This window comes from Battus philenor, unplaced genomic scaffold, assembly GCF_028537555.1.
Source record: "Battus philenor isolate CCGP_79_NKW_IND1 unplaced genomic scaffold, ilBatPhil1.0.hap1 SCAF_5, whole genome shotgun sequence".
NCBI classification, from domain to species: domain Eukaryota; kingdom Metazoa; phylum Arthropoda; class Insecta; order Lepidoptera; family Papilionidae; genus Battus; species Battus philenor.
This window is the reverse complement of record NW_027181715.1, coordinates 13,930,106-13,949,848: the sequence shown is the minus strand read 5'-3', so window position 1 is coordinate 13,949,848 and position 19,743 is coordinate 13,930,106. Positions and strand designations below refer to the sequence as shown.

The window sequence follows — 19,743 nt, the reverse complement described above, 5'->3', positions numbered from 1 at the left end:
ATTTAATTTAGATGACAATACAATATAATAAAATCAATAACATTATAAATCTAAGATGGCCGCCGATACAAAATGGCGGATTACATATTTTTTCTTAACCCCCTCAATATGGGTATCAAATGAAAGGGCTACATTAGTAAAACGCGATGATTATGTCAAAATTTAAAATTCAAGATGGACGCCGTTCCAATATGGCGGACTAGGTAGATATTTTTCCACAACCACCACAATATGGGTATCAAAAAACCGTTTAACTTAAAAGTTTTTTAAATGTATTTATTATGACGTAAATTGTCTGCGTCCCTTCAACAAAAAGAACTCTCGGGCCCAGTGTGATAACAAGTAGTGAGGTAATAAGTCCCATAAAATACAGCGAATTAGCTCTACAAACAGCACCAGCGGCCTTCACTGAGAGAGTTGAATTTAAAATCAAGCACCGGCCTGTATGTCGGTCACCTACTTTCAATTTAGAACGGCTCCGGAACGTCTACGATATCCGTAACGCGGAACCCACTGTGTGCTTGTTGCATTTGAATTTCAAATAGAAATTGAACGTGTATTTTATACACGACGTTGCATTCGATTGAAATGATCCGGATAATACTTCTCTTATATTACTGAGTAGGAGTACAATTGTATATCGATGACTTTATTAAAGTATACATGTTATACGGCTGGCTAGAGACCACCCGTGTACATATTTGTTCCTTTGGTGGCGAGGAAAATTAAAACAAAGTGTGATCGATTTAGTACTGTTATCAAAAAGTAAGATGATATTATTTATAAGGTAAATTATTTATTTAATGGAATCAGGCGTTACCTTGCGGAAGTCCATCCTAAGTAAGAAAAGGACCAATATTTAGCCACTTCCGCACATGCAGTGGCAGTCGTGCAACAAAGTGCACCGCCCGCCAGCCCGCCGAAAAATGCGTATGCGGCAAACAATGCGAATCACACAACCGCCACCGCCAAATTACTCAACACGTGTTTCACCCCTCCACGGGGCATCCTCAGGAGCCATGTTACACCGATTAGTGCCAAACACAGAGTGTTATTTATTTATTCTCCTAAATTAATGTCATCCTCTTCAAAGCAATCTCCATCCAATAAAACGCATTGCTGTCAACGATTTTTCCAGTCCTCAAAACAGTCGGAATAGTGCTTCTCCAGTATAGCCTTCAAGACGTTCTTCGATTCCGTTTTTATTTCTTCAGTCGTGTCAAAACGGCGTCCTCGCATTACCCTTTTGAGTTTGCTGAAATATACAACAATATACAGAAACGGCAGGCGAATTCAGTGGTTGCGGAATAATATGTATCTGTATTTTAGATGCTTCTTTTTTCAAAAAATTTCCAATTTTGGTACCAATCGATACATGACGCGTTTAAGACACAAAACAACATTTAATACTTGCCCTCATAATACCCCTCCATAATGATAACTCTGTGTTTGGCACTAATCGGTGTAACATAACTCCTGAAGATGCCCCGTGGAGGGGTGAAACACGTGTTGTGTAATTTGGAGGTGGCGGTTGTGTGATTCACATTGTTTGCCGCATACGCATTTATCAGCGGGCTGGCGGGCGGTGCATTTCATTGTACGACTACCACAGCATGTGCGGAAGTGGCTAAATATTGGTCCTTTTCTTACCTTCATAATGAGTTTTAAATGAAAATTTCAACTTAAATTTTGATCACAGGGTGTATTACATATTTACAGAGATTAATTACAATCGTGTACTATTTACAATTTTAATCCGGACACAATAGCAGCGACTATCTCTCAGCAGAAACGTCGGCGTTCGAATTCAAATTCCAACGCGTACAAATTTTTTTTTAATTATTGCGGCTGCAATGGCCAGTAATATGGAGACGGCTCACACGTTGTTTCTTGGCTAGAAATAAAATAGTCAGTATCGTTGTACATATCAGGCATCTCCATGTAGCTAATGTAACGCGTTTCCAATACGACTAACACGAGTTATCGTATAAACGCGCGACAGCATTGCTACAAAAAGTCGTCCTTACATATGAAAAAACTTTTTGAAAACAAAAATGAGTCTACAAATGAGTTGGCTAAGCATAACACTTGAAAACGGCCCCACTTGTTTCATATTTTAGTTTACGCATGACGAAGGTTTTTTTCATGAACAGAAGAATATAATAAATGTCAGGGAAATAGTGAAAAGGTGCTTTTTACTTCAACGAACATCATAGCAAATTAAAGCACTTGTAAATAGCTGTCAAACGTTTGGCGTCAATCAAAACTAAAAAAAGGTTTTAGTTTATATATATGTATTTATATCTTAAAAGTATTCAAAGTAACTTTTGATAACATAAACGCATTGGAAGGTGTCATAGAATGCATTAAATTGAAATTATTGCAACCAAAAATCCGGCCACATACGAATACAATATGCTTTGTGTGTATATATGTATATATATATATATATATATATATATATATATACACAAATATATATATTATATATATATATATATATATATATATATAATGCACAAAGTGTGAATTATTTAAGATTGTACCCCGGGCATTGAACCCGTGATTTACGATCGCAAGTCTCAGTTCTCTACCGCTGAGATACCACTGCTCAACATTATATAATAAGTTATCTTAAGGGCAATAAAATATCATACATACCAGACTAAGGAAATATGGGACTCGATGTTATTAAGTAAATTGTAAGTTTGTGAGTAGTTTGAATTGTATATCTATATATATTACATGAATATTGTGTATCGCATATAAAGAAATGAAAGTTAAAAACTTAATTAGTGATATTAGATGACGAGGTTTACGGAGGATGCGTCAACACATTTGTGGTGACCTAAAAGGACGCACACTAAATGATTGTACCTTTAGTAACGCAAAGATGGCACCTACATTACGTGAGCTTATATTGCCTGCGCCGGCGCATCGGTCAACTTCGGCTATCTTCGGCCGCCGCTTGCCATTGTTAGCTATGTTTGGGCACAAGACGCACGCTTCTTGCTGCTGCGATTTTTGCCAACTCATTTGCAACGTAAGCCTTGCATTATATTCTTTCGCTTTGCCATAATATCCTACTTCTGATATTTAAAGTTTTTCTCTTTGGCTAAAATTACTTTCTATATCTTTCTATATATACTGTACTAAATTCTAAAATAAAGCGTTTAAAAGTGAACTTTGTTCTTTGTTATTTCACATCATAATATGAAACTTATTAGTTAGTGAATAAACATAAACTAACTATACATTCATGTTTATTTCAAAGTAATTTTTACTAAACTGCCATTTGAAAAAACTTCAATAAAACACATAAACAAATTTTTCTTGAGTTCGTTAAACATGACTTCCACTATGTCGCAATAATTTCCGCACATGAATTCCGCTGCTCGATATTAATAACACATGTCCAGTGGATGGCGGGTTTAATGACTTTACTCTCGTGTTGACATAGGAGAGTAGATTTCAGAGTACACTTTGCACCGCATTTAAGTGCACTCTATATAAAAATCATCTCAAATGGGTTCGGTTCACGTTTCTGTCGCTAGATTGAACTTATATTGAAACTGAGTGGTTATTACAAGTTCAATAAGAGCTACTTCTTAAGAGTCGATAGGTGAATGGATATCGAAAAGCGAGTAGCTTTTTCAATAAACTATTTTTTTATTGCCTCTCGATTTATATTTTAAGTGAAAAATAAAATTAAATCATGATAATGTCTGCTGATATACATACTGTTGGGAACAAGCCAAGCAACTTTGACTTTTTAAAAAATCAAAACATTCTTTATTCGAATAAGCGACATTGTTAGCCCTATAGGAAGCTACCACCGGAAGGCAATTCTTACAAATACTACTTCTTTACAAATATTGTTTTATAAAGAGTGCTTGACAGTAACTAGCTTCCTGAGTCAACAATATTTAATTCACACATTAACATCAGTATAGTGTTCTTGGATAGAAAAATATACTCTTTTTCCAATAATATATATTTTTTAATATTGCTTTATAATCGCTCCAGTGGTAGAAATAAAATTGATTGTAGAGTTTTATTGTACATATATATACTTTGTGCCATAAATGATTTTTGAAAACAAAAACTAGAAGCATACAGCTTATTTTTATTCTTTGTATTTACACAATATCTCGCTATTAAATAGTTCTGGGTGTTTTTGCGGAAAAAAACTTTTATTATAGACATATTGCGGCGCAACCTTAAAAATACCATGTTTATTAAAAACTTCTTGCGAAGAATTCTAAGGTCCCTATATATTGCCCGCACTGGTGTTTATTATTACAAATATTGACTTAATTAATATATACAGCGTTACCCCAGAGTAATAAGAAGCTGTAAAATGGCTCATTATCATCATCTTATAAACGCCCACTGCAAGGAATAAGGGTTCCCCAAGGATAGCCAAAAAGACCTTTATTGAGCTATTTGCATCCAGTGACTTCCCACTACTTGACCCTCGGTCCAGTTGAGGTCTTACCAACGCCGTGTCTATGATAGCTACTCAAGAACCTTTCAGTCCAAACGACCATCGATTGCACGAGCGATATACCCCACCCATATCACTTAAAACGAACAATTCTTCGAACTACGTCGAAAATAAATGTTTGTACAATATTTTAAAACCCTTAGCTTCAGTCTTAAATTACTAAACACGTTATAGAATAAATTATAGTAGATTAAATAGTAAGGAAGAAAAATAAATATTAAATTAGTGTAAAAATGTTCCACATCATAGAAATTTCAGCCACTATTGTCACCATTATATGCCTTTTACGGGTAACAGTAAGAAACCGCCCCTGCCTTCTTCGATCAAAATGAAAGCCAGTTGTGATCTATTAGGTGTATATTTTTTTTATTAATTGATTAACAAAAACAATTGTCAGTGATTACCATTAAACGTATTATAAAAATAAAGTATTTTTCTATGTGTATCTATTTACATTGACGGTCATTTTGTCTGTATTTCATACATGACTTTATTTATATTACAGGGTTATATATTAGATTCATCCAACAACAATGGCAACTGTCTATCTGTCAGTTTCTGAATTAATTCGACTAATTTGACCAATCCGTAATCCATAGGGATTCGTTATATATGTAAAAGGTTTAAAGGGATGAATATACATATATCTCTTTTGCTCATAAGGTACACCCTATTCAAATTGTATATATATCCCGACAGACTTTGTAATGCTAGAAGTGAGAAGTGTATTCCATTAGAAAATATAAATTAATGTAACATATTTCAAGGAGAATACTTTATACAGGTGACTGTAAGTGTAAAAGAAAATCTTTAGTTTTTTTGACAAACGAACCATTCACTCGTTTAAAGCTCTTACACCAATTCCCAATCAGCCTGTATTATACTTAATAAAATGTCATATTCTACTATATTAGGTTAGCTGTTATTATTAGGAATTGGAATAAGTTAATAAAACAACTAATTACTACAAATGAACTAAAGAGGAAAATAATATAATTGAATGGCAAGAAAATGAATGTTGTTCATGCGTAGATTGCAAGACTTCCGATGCGTGTGGTGCCGGAAGTGTGTGCACGCGAACTGCCGGCCGGGCTGGCGAGCGACGTGCTCGTTGGGCCCGGCCCGCGCGTCCGTCGTGCCGCCGACCCGGCTGCACTCGGTCGGCCCGGACGACGGCTGGCTGCCCGACAGGCCGCCCAACGCTTCGCCTCTCATCGTCTTTGTCAACTCCAGATCAGGTGACGAACTTTATATCTTTTATTTAGTTCACTGATATTTTATACCTATGTATAGGATTTTAGTTTTTTTTTTGTGAGAAACTGTGTATTTCTTTATTGTACACGCTAAGATACATTTAAATAGTTTCATAATAATACAAAAGTACAATGGGCGTACTTATCACACAAGGCAATCTCTTACAGACAATCATAGTATGGACACAGTAGAAGTATAAATAATGGGTAGTTAACGTGTACAAAACGTACGTATATACATTAACATACAAATATATATAACTTATATACTTATAGTAAACAGGGTATAATACAATAATTAATAAAAACATCAAATTGCCTCAGAAAAAAAAGAACAGAGGAAGAGAGAGAAATATAATATGTGTATTCTTAAGTGATAATGGAGCCCGACAATGAATTGCTCCACTTCTACTTTAAGGATATTATTAAAGTGATCACAAAAAATGTTCGTCTGATTATTTTGTAGGCTTTCTCAGCAGTTGATACTTACTTCGCTGTTAAAGGATGCCATTGTATAATTCTAGTTTCTATTAAATTAATATTCTTGTAGTATTCTTTTCACGACGTACAGAAGTGATCACTGCAATTTTTCTATGTAAATAATAATGTAAAAAACATTGAAGACCACCGATAACTTGGCACGTGTATATTAAAAATAATTATAAATACAACATTCACAGTTTCTACAAAACGAAACAATCTGTATAATATATCGACATTTTAAACACACCTGCCTAAATCATTTCTGCATCTAGAGTGAGTGGTTGACCAATTTAGATAGTATGAGTGGTTAGGTTGTCGCCGTCATCGTTTTTTATCCCATAGACGCCTACATAAAGATATCTACAGGAATAAATACCATAATTGCCACGCGTTGGCAGAGTCGGCGATCACGCTGTAGTATTATGGTACGCAGAAGATGCTGCTGCCCATTCTCTGGAAACTATCTGTAAGCAGTGGCAATTAAACAGACTTGGATAAGATTGCATCCCTGGAATCAAACTCGCGATCTAAAATGGCAATTCCTAGTCATTTAACGGTGGATTGCCACTGGGTTGATGTAGATATATATAAAATAGGTGTGGGTCTATTTTTGAGTCTTTATTGTTTTATATTTAACCATGTCTTTGTGTTTAGGATTGAGGTACATTGTTAAAACAATCTTGTATCTGCCAGGCGATAATCAGGGCGTGAAGTTCCTGCGACGCTTCAAGCAGCTGCTGAACCCGGCGCAGGTGTTTGAGCTGAGCGGCGCCGGGCCGCGGCTGGGGTTGAGGCTGTTCCGGCACTTCGCCCCGCTGCGCGTGCTGGTCTGCAGCGGCGACGGCTCCGTGGGCTGGGTGCTCCAGGAGATCGATAAGCTGGACATGCATGTATGTCTTTTAAGCAATTAAGATGGAAGTTTATACATATTTATGTTTTTTTTTTGGGATATTTAATATGACAAATATTATAATCTAAGAAAGGGACTAGTATATAACATCTGAGGATGCCCCGTGAAAGGGTGAAACACGTGTAGAATAGATAACGGTGGTAGTTGTGTTTCGCATTGTTTACCGCAAGCACATTTATAAGCGGGCTGGAGGGCGGTGTACTTCATTGCACGACTACTGCTGCATAGTGGAAGTAGCTATATATTAGTCCCTTCCTTAGTTAGGATGGGCTACCGCGAGGTAACGCCTGGATCTATTAGATATATATATTATAAATTTACAGTAGATGTACTCTTTAAAATAATATTAAAAATATATACGCATGATGTATTCACATTGAGTTGATAGCAACAATTGTAAAAACTATTTGAAACATCTCAGCTAAATAATTATGATATTTGCACTTTAGTCAAGTAAAGTTAGCGTGTCATAGTCCAATTGAAGAAAATATAAATAAATGGTAAGACAGATTGATAATGATTTTTATTTATAATAACCAGTACTTAATAATTTATATGTAAGACCTGCTAGGAACCGAACCTATAACCTATGGTCCCAAAAGGCTATAAAAAGACATTACTTCACAGCGTCTGGTCCAAACGGCTGTGCTCCCCCTCGGCACGGGCAACGACCTGGCGCGCGTGCTGGGCTGGGGTGCATCCTGTGATGATGCGGCGAATCTGCAACAGCTCCTGGAGCGGTACGAACGTGCTTCCACCAAGATGCTGGACAGGTGAGTACCGGCACCTTCATTTGCATATGCAGAAGATAGACAGCTGATAGCTGATGATGGCAGCTGTCTCATCCTCTTCCAGGCATGCCCTGCACAAAAGTCGATTCGTGACACATAAAGTGTTTACTTTGTCTTTTTATTAAACGTCTGTTTAGATGTTTGTTAAAAAGATCAAGACCGGTTAAAATCCCTGCAACCAGGCGCAGTCGGAGCCAGAGGGTTGGAGGGCTGACAGACCATCTAGAATAAAAGTTCTTAATAATTGTTCTTCTTATTCTGGTTCTCGAGAACGGCTTTTACTTAAGTATATGTGCATATATGCAATCACCTGTATGTATAACCAAAAACACGTAGACAAACACTACTACGCAATATGAAGTTAAAATGAAAAACTAACTAAATACTACAACTGCTTTGAGAAACATATATAAGTTAATTTTGAATACGAATTTGCCTTACACTGTCCGCGTATGATCATGTCACGGTCCTTAACTGTTGTTAATTGTATCACTATAGACCAGGCAACTAAAGCCTTAGTATAAATGATTTGACCAGTGATTCCCCGGCAGGTGGTCGATCATGACGTTCGAGCGCGCGCTCACCGCCCCACCGCCGCCTCCCGTGCCGCCCGACTTGCTGGAGGAGACCACGCTGTTGAAGAATCTGCAGGACATCATGCAGGTAGGTAAGAGTAAGTAAGCGAGTAGTAGTAGCCCGGACTTACGATGCTACTACTTACGATACAATCTTATATAATTATTTAATGGAATCAGGCGTTACCTCGCGGAAGTCCATCCTAAGTAAGAAAAGGTCCGATATTTAGCCACTTCCGCACATAGTTTGACTCTGTGTTTGGCACTAATCGGTGTAACTCCTGAAGATGACCCATGGAGGGGTGAAACACGTGTTGAGTAATTTGGCGGTGGCGGTTGTTTGATTCGCATTGTTTGCCGCATACGCATTTATCAGCGGGCTGGTGGGCGGTGCATTTTATTGCATGACTACCACTGCATGTGCGGTAGTGGCTAAATATTGGTCCTTTTCTTTCTAATATAATTCACACTTAGTGCATTATTTATATATGATTGCCATTACTCACAAAAAAGTTTCCAGAAGATGAACAGCAGCGTTCTCTGCGTACGACAATACCACACTGCGATTGCCAATCCACCTGCCAATCGTGGCGATTATTTCACATCCCTTCATAGATATCTTAGGGGATGGCTTATGCCTTACAGAGGGCGTCTATGAGCCGAAAAGAGGATTACTAGTAAATTAATAAACATTGGCTTTGACAAGTTTTTGGAAGGAGAGGGGGAGGGGGGGAGTGATTACTGTTACCTTACTGTCACATATGTCTGTCCCCGTAAGAAGGCAAACATTTAAAACAATTAGCCTAGACCTAGTTTTTAGTAGTAAAGCTCAGGAGCCTATATTTTTGGATTCATCTTCATAATTTCAGCCGTAGGAAGTTTTCTGCTAGATATAGACTTCCCCTATAAATTTCCAGTAGGACCGGAAGCAGTCAACTTATATTATATCAGCGTGAGAGAGTAAAAAAGTTTTTTTGATTGTTAAAAATTCATTGTTTAGGGGAGACGAATTTGTGAATCATACTTTGTCTATACATACACCTATCCCTCGATTTACATGGTACTTGTTTTACACATTTTCGCTTTTATACGGTTTTCCAAATAAGTTTTTTTTTTTGTTTTAATAACCGATTTTATTACCATTTCTCTTAATGTAAATATTTCTGCTTTAAACATCGAATCGGCACAAATAACTTCGAGCGATGAAAGTGAATTCGAACCTTCGATTCCGAAAAAAAGAATGAGAGTAATTTCTGACAGTGATAAAGGATAATAAAACACCTTTGCTTTTATTTTTTGTTCTCCTGTTTAATTTATTGTAATTAAAGAAAAAAAATAGTGTTTACGTAATATATTAAATATTTTAACTTGTCAATGCATTTTATTTTTATTACTGTGTTCACCTAAAAATATTGAAAAAATCACAACTGTTAAATAGCAAAATTATGCATTTTCTGCAAGTTTTTCGATTTACACGGTTTTGACTAGAAAATTTTTAATTTTCGATTTACACGTTTTTCACAGGAACGTATCTACCGTGTAAATCGGGGGATAGGTGTATACAAATACGTATATATAACATGTACGTAGACAAACACTACAACGTGAAATATGCTTCGATACTTTACATAAAATATTGTTTAAATTATACAGTAATCTTGTCAGTGCTATAAATATGACCAATAAATACTGCCGCCCTAATACCGTCATTTACAATTTGGATTAAAAGCTCTAAGCAGTAACAGAGACTAATGACATATTCAATATAAAGGTTAAACAGTGTGGCGAATGGCCATATACTCAAATAAATTTGTTTAATATTTATAGCCGCAACATTTAGTTAAGTAAGGAATCGGGTGTGAGAACCGAAAGGAAGGAGAAATGACAGATGGTCATGCAGCAATGTGGAACATATAAAAACTGTAAAACATAAACAAGTAATAAATACAAATTGTACACAGTAATTAGTTTATATCATTTCAAGAGTGACGCTCACAACAGTAATAACTAACATACACATTTTTGAATGGATCAAAAAACTATATATATCTAATATATATAATTCTCGTGTCACGGTGTTCGAACTTGAACTCCTCCGAAACGGCTTGACCGATTTTTACCAAATTTTACATGCGTATTCAGTATGTCTGAGAATCGGCTACTATCTATTTTCCATACCCCTAAGTGATAAGGGTGGTCCAACCCTAAATTTATTTTTAATTTTTTAGACAATTTTTTTGGTTTTTATTTTATTATGATACAGCATACAAAAATACATACAAACCTAAATTTTCACCCCTCTACGATCAACCCTTATCTTACATTTGTTAATTAAAAACTTTAATTTTTTTTTCAAAACAACGTTTGCGAGATCAGCTAGTATGTGTGTGTGTGTGTTTGTGTGTATATATATATATATAAATATGTCTTTATTATGTTGTGAATAAGGCGGGAGAAGTTAGCGGTGCGGCAAGCTCGTCGCTTCGGGTGGGGTGTGCAAGGCTGGCAGAGGCGGGGGAGCGGGCGGGGGGAGGGGCAGCGCGTGCCGCGCACCGGCTGCGTCGCGCCCTCTCGCTGCTGCTGCACGCGCGGAACCATCTCGCACACGACCACGCGCGCTGCAGGTCAGTACACTACTGACATACATTCTATAGTTTTTCGCTCCAAGTCCAATTTTTCGATGCATTCCTCGTGTGAATGTACTCACGGACTCGCTCCTAAACATGTGCTTGAGGAGAGCCTTACATTATCATTTCATCACAACCTCCACTACTGGACAGAAGCCTCCCCATAGATCTTCAACAGAACCTGATTGAAGGCAAAGTAAAAGAGGAAAATAAAGTGTAAAAAGTAATGATGGAAAACGTGTCGTATAAAAGATACTGTGAAGGACAAAAGATGACAACGAAAATAAAATATTCTGTGAAAAATTTATTGAAAATATTGTCAAGACAGGGGTTTTACGAGAGGTTCCAATAGCGGGGACCGTAAAAAAATAGAACCTTCCAATGATCTTAATAAAGTCATTATCTACATACGACTGCTCTATTAACAGTATACAAATTATTAAAAGATAGAGAGGCAGTACAAATCGAAGTCTCTTTTCTTCTTTATCTCTATGAAGCACCAAAGTAAGAGATCTAACTGCTAGTCAGCCTTTAGTGAAATAAGTCACGTAATGCTCCGACAAGGTTCAAGGTCACCAAGAGAGTAATAGAGATGGCTATGCTTGGAGATTCGCTGCGAGATCAAATCAGAAATTAGCAGGTTCGCAGAAGAACCAAGATCGCTGACGTAGCTCAAAGAACTGCTCGTCAAAATGGCAGTGCGTGAGGCACATCTCTCGTGCAACCGATGGGCGTTGAGGCTGAAAGCTTCTCAAGTGGCGATCACGAGCCGGTAGACGCGGAGTGAGTAGGCCCTCGCTAGGTAGACCAACGATATAATTCAAGCCTTTGGACGTTGCTATAGCAATAAGACATGCTCAACCAAATTAATTTATTACAACTATGCTATTCAAACTAGTCCAAGATATGACTTTCTCTCATCACATGGTATTGCCAGTATCGAGAAAAGGAATTCGAGGAAGTTTCTCTTGCACCAAAACACTATGATACGACCTCCTAAACCAGAAGTTCACAGACTATTTTTAATATAGAACACTTTCAAAATTTTGCTAGTTCCTGTGGACAGTTTAATACATTTTTATCAAAGTCAAAACAATGAAATAAAATGTTAAAATTATATCTTACTAAGTAAAGCTCCATTGCGGCTCGCTAACATTATTCATAATTTTCTAAAAACAAAAAGAGTCGGAATTGATTGGTTTGTTGATTGATTGATTGTGCTGTCAAAAGAGTAAAGTGGGTCAATGAAAAAATTTATTCCATTCAGCTTTACTTTTTTATTTTATTTACAAAACAAAGAAACAATTAATTTATACTTATCTTTGTCAGCTATTAGAGCTAGTTATGAAATTTAATCAAATTGTCATTAATAATAATTAGTAAAACGTCAGCCCATAAGAAAAATGCTAAGTGCAGGTCGCTTCCAATCTATCTTATAAATCTATGGGGGAGGTCTATGTCCAGCTGTGGACATTTTAGGGCATAAATGATAATGAAAAGTTTTGTTTTCTTAAGAAAATAATGTATTGGTATTTATAACAGTTTAAACTGATAGTTGCCCAACTAGCATAGAGCAAGAGCATATGCTCGAGATTTGTCTATAGACAAGCGAAAATAGCTGAGATAGCGAAGCGGATCAGTAAGATGAAATGAAATTGGGTAGGCCACATATCGTGCAGAACAGATGGCCTTTAAGGTTGTTGAGTGGACATCACGAATTAACCTGAACACAAGGATACAGGTATCGTCCAGCCGGTCATATTGGAAGTATAAGAAGGACGCTTGTGTTCAGCTGTGTACGTTCTACGGGTGAAGATGATGATGACCTTTAATATTTTATAAATACGATGATTAGTTATATTCAATTAATTTTTTTTTTGGTTTTCAAAAAGTGAAACCAGAGAGTAATCGTGATTTTTGTGTTCGCAATGCAGCAGTCCAACTGACGACTGCGAGCTGTGCAGGTCAGCTGTAGTACATTACTTTAGAGGCACATAGTTCGATGAGAGCTCCCACTCAAACACCTTCTACACTCTTCTAGAATTAGCTGGAACATAGCTCTGTGTCACCAAATAGTGGAATCTAGAAAATCTAGCAGTATCACTTTATTTTCAAAACGTTTTCATATATATACAACGTACAGTTTAAAATTATAAATAGAAAATTAAAAAAAATATGCTGATAGTGCGTTTTATAATCTGTAAAGCTAAATTAAAAATACATTTTTATCTGTAGGTTATATAACTCAATTATTTTAACTTTTGAACACAGTCAACTGATCAATCGCGGTCTGACAATTTATTTCAAATATAACAATTTATTTTTAAATTGATTCGGGGTTAATTATAATAATTGAGTTGTATTTACAAAGTCAAACGTTATTTGCAATATGCTACGCACTGTGAAGATACTTCACTAACATGAAATGTCATTTCAAAGAATTGATAACCTCTTGTAGATATTTCATCATCATTCTTCTTCTTCGAGTGCTTCTTCAGTCTAGAAGGTTGGGCAATACTTCTCCAAACTTTTCTATCTCCTTTGCAAAGTGAAAGAGCTGCTAGACGGTGATGGTTTCTGTCATTTTCTTTTCAATTCATTTATCATAATGTCATTTTATTCACCAATAATAGAAAACATACAATTTTTCATTTTAAAATTAAAATCCAAAGATTCGTTTCGTATTTTACGTGATGCCTATATGAACTTATTAAGTTATATTAATATAAAGTGTATCACGTAATAAAGTGTTAAAAAATGTAATCTCAGTTTATTTAATAATTAATTTAGTGAAATAATATTAAATTAGGGAACTGCTTTTAACTTTTAAAAATGCTTATTTTTTGTGATAAATTGAGCATTTTTGATAAGAGAGTGAAAAAAGAATTTTTCAGATCATGGGAGCCGGCAGACACGACCAGCGATAGTGAACCGGAAGCCCAACCCGTTGCCGAGAAAGGCAGTATCGAAAAGACTGAAAAGGTAACACCATTATTTCATTAATATTCTTATCCAAATTGAATCATCACGTCTATATCTCATGGAGAAGAAAAATAGGAGCATAATTTCATGTAAACTAAAGTACTAGCTCTCCTAAAATGACATCTTTTCACTTGAAATAGGTAAATACTTGACACATCCTTGAATGAGATTTTTTCGATCTGGATATACATTTAAAAAAATTATACATTGTTCATTTTAAAAAAGGAATATTATTCAATAAATGAATATTTATATATCAATAATACTTAGCAAGGATGTCACTTGATTATTTTGTTTTGATTAAAGCTAAATCTGACAATGTATATACGTAAATCGATATTGTTAAACTTTATTAAAATATGTCTTGTTGTTGAGTTTATTCATGCTTCTTCTTCACAAAACACTTTGCAAAGCAGAGTAGAGTCAAAATAAAATAGATAAAAAAATGACGGTCAATAAGTCCTGTTAAAAGTTCCAATATTCATTAAATGTAACAAATTAAGTGGGCTTCAGAGTACAGAAGATACTTAAGAAACTCGGCTCAGGTCGTTACATAACCTGCTCTAAGAAAAGCGAACGACAAATTCAGTGGGGTTTTTTTATGATTACATTAAAAAATTATATATATCGAAGATTTTGTTATCGATCGATAACTTGTCCTATTTCATGTGTGTGTTTTTTGTGATAATTTTTATATAGAAATTGGAGATTTCGAGACTACATTTTTAAAAATTAAACTGTATTTAAGTTTTAGATGTAATACTAAATTAAATTGAGATGTTATACCTCAGGAATCAACTTTTAAACCTATTTCTTAAAGAACGATTCTTCTCATTTGTCAGGAAACGAGCTATACATTCACTCTTTTCAAGCTTTCACTGTTTCCAATCAGAACAGTATAGAAGTTTTCGATGAAATACTAAATTAATTTGAGATATGATACCTCAAGAAACAATTTTTTACCTATTTTTTGAAGAGCGATTCTTCTCATTTGTCAGGAAACGAGCTATACATTCACTCTTTTCAAGCTTTAGCTACTTCCTGGTATAAAAGTTGGTAAATTTAAAGCTAAATTATCAATTTTTATAAAGACAGTCTACCCATAGGAGCAGCTGAACTGGGCAGCGCGAGGATGTTCACTGGCGGGACGCGCTGACAGCGTCCGTCGCGCGTTGCGCTCTCTCGTACGCACACTCGCGCACATATACCCGCAGGTGCGTACGTACACGAAAACGAAACATACAATGCGATTAAAATAAGAATAGGACCGGCCTAGCGCCATGTTGTGACGTCACAACGGGAACTTGGTATAGTGTGCAAAAAAAGCAATCTTAAAAAATAATACCAGTGGCTAAAGTCACTCGCTCGGTTACCTTCGAAGCAGTTTCCAAATGCTTAATGAAACTTCCAAATACATCACGCGATATATGAATATTGCCATCTGGCCCTGGTACAATTCTTGCTTGTTTTAACTGGTCCAACAACATAATGGCACGTATTTTCTCTTCCTCGAAGTACTTATCAACATTGCTGTTAATCTCTCGAGCTCGCCGATGTAAAACACTACCTCTTTTGCTCATTGTAGAACAAATTAAACAATCAACAAAAACAATTATTATTATTTTTTTATTTTATATATTTAATGCTGACCGTACTTATATGAGTGAAGTTAGCCGAGAGCCCGTCCTATTCTTATTTTAATCGCATTGTACATGCAAGTATTTACACGTGGGGAATACGAACTTGTCTCTTGCGCATATATTCACCGTTACGTGTATAGGTAAAATTAAAAATATTTATTATAATTAAATTATGCTACAAACAAAATTTCCCAGAAGTTGCTTAAATTAGACAATTTTTTTTTCTTTTTTTATGGTCTCCGCTATTGGGGGCGTCTCGTACCCCTAAGTTATTGGGATCTTATTTGATTGGGACTTTATTATTCAATAATTTTTTCAGTATTTTCTTTATTAATCACTCTCTTTCACGCGTCACAATATCTTCTATTCTTTACTTTGGTCTTTCACAATATCTTTCGTTTTGCTCTTTTATACCTTCTTTCTTTCCTCGCCTTTCTTCCATCATCTTCTTACTCTAAGGTGGCTAGGTACATTTATTTTATTTTTCTTATTTTGTTCTTACATTTTATTTTTATCAATTTATCAATTATAATAATAATTTATAAATTAGACAATTTATCTTGGGAAACTATTACATCAATAGGTCAATGTCAAGATTTTTGTCAGAGGTTGTGTGTGTGGGTTTGAGTGTGCAGGGAAAGGTTAAATGATTGATAGATGGGTGGAAAAGAGAAAGTAGATGTAAGGTTAACTCGAGCGAATACACACACATCTACTTGCAGACATATATGCATAAATGTGTATAAAATATGCGAATAGCACATTTTAAGCGACCGTAGAGCATCCCTACGTACAATGCCCGGCGATAATTTATTTATTTACACTTTTTTCTACATCATAATAGTAAAAAATATGTAATATGTTTAGAAAAACTATATTGGTTTCACAACGACAATGTATAATTTTAAAAAAGCAGTTGTTACTACAGCCTGCTACGCAAGATGCGAGTGGATGGAGCGAGATAGCGGGAGAAGTGGATGAGGGGGTGCCAGGGGGAGATAGTGTGTCGGGGGGCGTGGTGGCGGGAGGTTTAGCGCCGCCTAGCGAAGTGACCGCCACGCTGCCCGTGCCGCGTGCCTTTGCCGATAGTCGTCGATCCTCTGCCGCCTCCGCGGTCTCCGCAGCCTCGCTGCAGCCTGAACAGTGAGTGACTGACATCCTTGCCATCAATTCCCCTCGTGATCATGGATCAGTCAATCGCTATCTACCATTAATTACCATGACTTGAACATACCTATTTAATCTTATATCATTGTTAAAGCTATTGATCTAAATTAGTCTATTAACCCTTTCCACTCCAATGTCGAGTGTCACTCGACACTGATTTTTGTTCCACAAGCTCCACTGTCGAGTGATACTCGACATGGTGTAATAGTTCTTTTTGCTGAAAATTTTATAACAGGAAAGATTTTTGTTACTAAAATGTTTGAATCACGAATGAATGAAACATATTCTAGAATCGCAAGATACTATATTTCAATTAAATTTTATCGATGCTACATAACAGCCTTGGAGTGGAAATGGTTAAATACTGTAACCGTCAAAGAAATATATTGTCACCAAATATATTTCAAATGTTACATGCGCTGTAATGACACTAGTTTTATTTTGTAACAAAGCTAAATAAAGCTTAGGTACAGCAAAGATAATCTTGCACTGATTTTATATTAACCGCTTGACTGGCGTAGGCAAAAGAACCGAAGAGTCTTAAAATTTGTTCAGTGTTCCGACAAATGGGACATTAGTGTTGTTAGTTCTGCAATTTAAGAGGCCAAGTGTATTATAAATATCTTCAATGCAAAAACAATTAGGATCTGTAGCGATACAACAATCATATAATAGCTTCTCGAACATGAGAGTCAGTAAGAAGCCAAATTTCTTTTTGTTAATCATATAAGGAATATATAAAGTAATTAAAATCAAAAAATAAAAAATCTAAAGTATCACTCACGGGCGCGAGACCGGTACTGTGAATGGAATTCCTTATAGCAGCGCAGGTATCGCGTTTTTAGGGTCTTGATGGACCTTTTTTGGTACTCATATTGCAGGCGCAATAACAATAATTATAAAAGATAATAACAAACAACATATTGCCAAAGAAGTTAGAACGTTCAATCGCAGTACAGAGACGTGGGCATGTTACGTCGCGTAGTGCCGACACCGTTCTAGCTCATAAAAGTTGGTTGGTAGACATCTCTTACTCGCCGTAAAGACTAGCAGCAAAGTTGTTAGGAGAGTAATTTAGAATATTGTTTTTAGATCGGATAGCTGGAATTCAGAAAAAAAAATTGTAAGGCACCTAGGTCATTTATTCCATACACAAAACAATATAAAATCGATTCAGTAAATGCTTCGGCTTTTATCACCACTGCTCTTTGACTGACGTTAATTAATCGCACATACGTATATGTGAAAGTACGCACCGTGCACGCAGACAAACCCACAAGTGAATATAAAAAACGCGTGTTCATTGACGATAATTATGTTTTGACCAACAGCATTCCAGACGTAGATGAAGACATAGCTAAGTTATTAAGTTCGCAGCCGGGCGAGCAAGCGCTTGGGGTAGAGAAACCCGACCGCAGCAAGACAAGCTCGGCGTCGCCGCAGGACCGGCTGTCGCTATCCAACCTGTCCTCCAGCGACACCAGCTCCTGCAGGAACCTCTGCAGGCCGGACGACCGCGTCACCTGCGACAGCAGCAGCCTCACCATACCTAACCTAATCATCTCAGACGATAGTGATAAGAGAGATTCTATACTACAGGGAGAAACTTACGAATCGGACCAATTGACTATTATAGACATCGACAAGCCGTATACGGACGAAGTTCACTTCCAAGAGTTGAGCGAGAGGATCACTCCGGCCAGCGGCGAGTGCACGCCGGAGAGAAAACTCTCTAGTGTAGATTTGGAGGTAGACGCGACCAGTTCCGAAGGGTCCAACATTAGTGATGATTTTAGTTTAATATCAGAGATAATTGACACGAAACCTGAAGATCTAGAAGAAGGTGGAATCGGGCACATAGATTCGCCGGAAGTTTCAGAGACAACTTACATGAATTCTGAAACTATCCACGGAGAATCGATCATGGATGACATTAGTTCTATGCTCGGACAAGAAGTTCTCCTAGCTATGATGGGGAAGAATGGCGACAACGAGACGTACACGGACGACACTACACTCTTCACGTCGGACACAGTGTCGGACATCCCTATGGATAGCAGAAACCCGAGCTTAGAAAAGAACACGGAAGAAAAATTAAAGCGTTTATCAAAAATTAAAAAGCGCAAAGAGGCTGAAGTAGAAAAATTCGGTTTCGAAAACAGGGTCTTCTATATAGAGAACGCTCCGAAAAACGATGAACAGATCAAATACTGCAGCTTGGCTCATTTCGAAGAGGGTAGTGATATAGCGAGAAGATCGTTTCGAAAACAACTCAAGAAAAGTATTAAGAAGCGTATAATTGACGATAGCTCTGTCAAACATCTCTTACCAAAGACTACTGAAGAAATTATTCCAAAAAGAGAATCCCCAGTTCGGACTCCTCAGAAACCGACAACGCTTCTCAATGAAGATGTAACAGTAAAGGTTAATAATCAAATGATGTTTCCTCAAGTCAGCGTGGTAGTGGAACCGCCTTCTCCATCGCACAGTGAGGAGAAAAAGAGCGTGAAGAACAATGGCAGCCGCATGGCTTCCGTGCTTAGCGATATCTTCGACCATGGTACCGACACTCTGAGTGTCCACTCGCCGGAGCCGAGTTTAGCGAACGGCAGGGAGAGGAGGCAGTCGGACAATCCGAAACTCCTCGGCTCATCAGACCCGGAGTACGGGAGGTTCCTGAGCTGTTCTCCGGCCGCAACAAGACGGATATCTTGTGGTAGTCTCTTCAAACCGGGCGAACCGGATAAGTAAGTACCTTTAGCATCATTGAGATATTTCTACCATTTCTGCCGAACTACCTACCAAGGT

The 19,743-nt window shown here is 36.8% G+C and overlaps 1 protein-coding gene across 1 annotated transcript in view; it reads left to right on the top strand.

The window, feature by feature from the left end:
• LOC137929928 (diacylglycerol kinase eta) overlaps nucleotides 1-19,743 on the top strand; it is a 156,807-nt gene that overhangs the window by 126,192 nt on the left and 10,872 nt on the right. Inside the window, exons 7-16 of the mRNA XM_068773067.1 lie at nucleotides 5,540-5,745; nucleotides 6,937-7,133; nucleotides 7,781-7,926; nucleotides 8,496-8,607; nucleotides 10,968-11,143; nucleotides 13,081-13,110; nucleotides 14,041-14,128; nucleotides 15,235-15,342; nucleotides 16,697-16,911; nucleotides 18,267-19,682. Of these exons, the coding sequence (XP_068629168.1) occupies nucleotides 5,540-5,745; nucleotides 6,937-7,133; nucleotides 7,781-7,926; nucleotides 8,496-8,607; nucleotides 10,968-11,143; nucleotides 13,081-13,110; nucleotides 14,041-14,128; nucleotides 15,235-15,342; nucleotides 16,697-16,911; nucleotides 18,267-19,682 (2,694 nt within the window). The remainder of the gene's footprint in view (nucleotides 1-5,539; nucleotides 5,746-6,936; nucleotides 7,134-7,780; nucleotides 7,927-8,495; nucleotides 8,608-10,967; nucleotides 11,144-13,080; nucleotides 13,111-14,040; nucleotides 14,129-15,234; nucleotides 15,343-16,696; nucleotides 16,912-18,266; nucleotides 19,683-19,743) is intronic.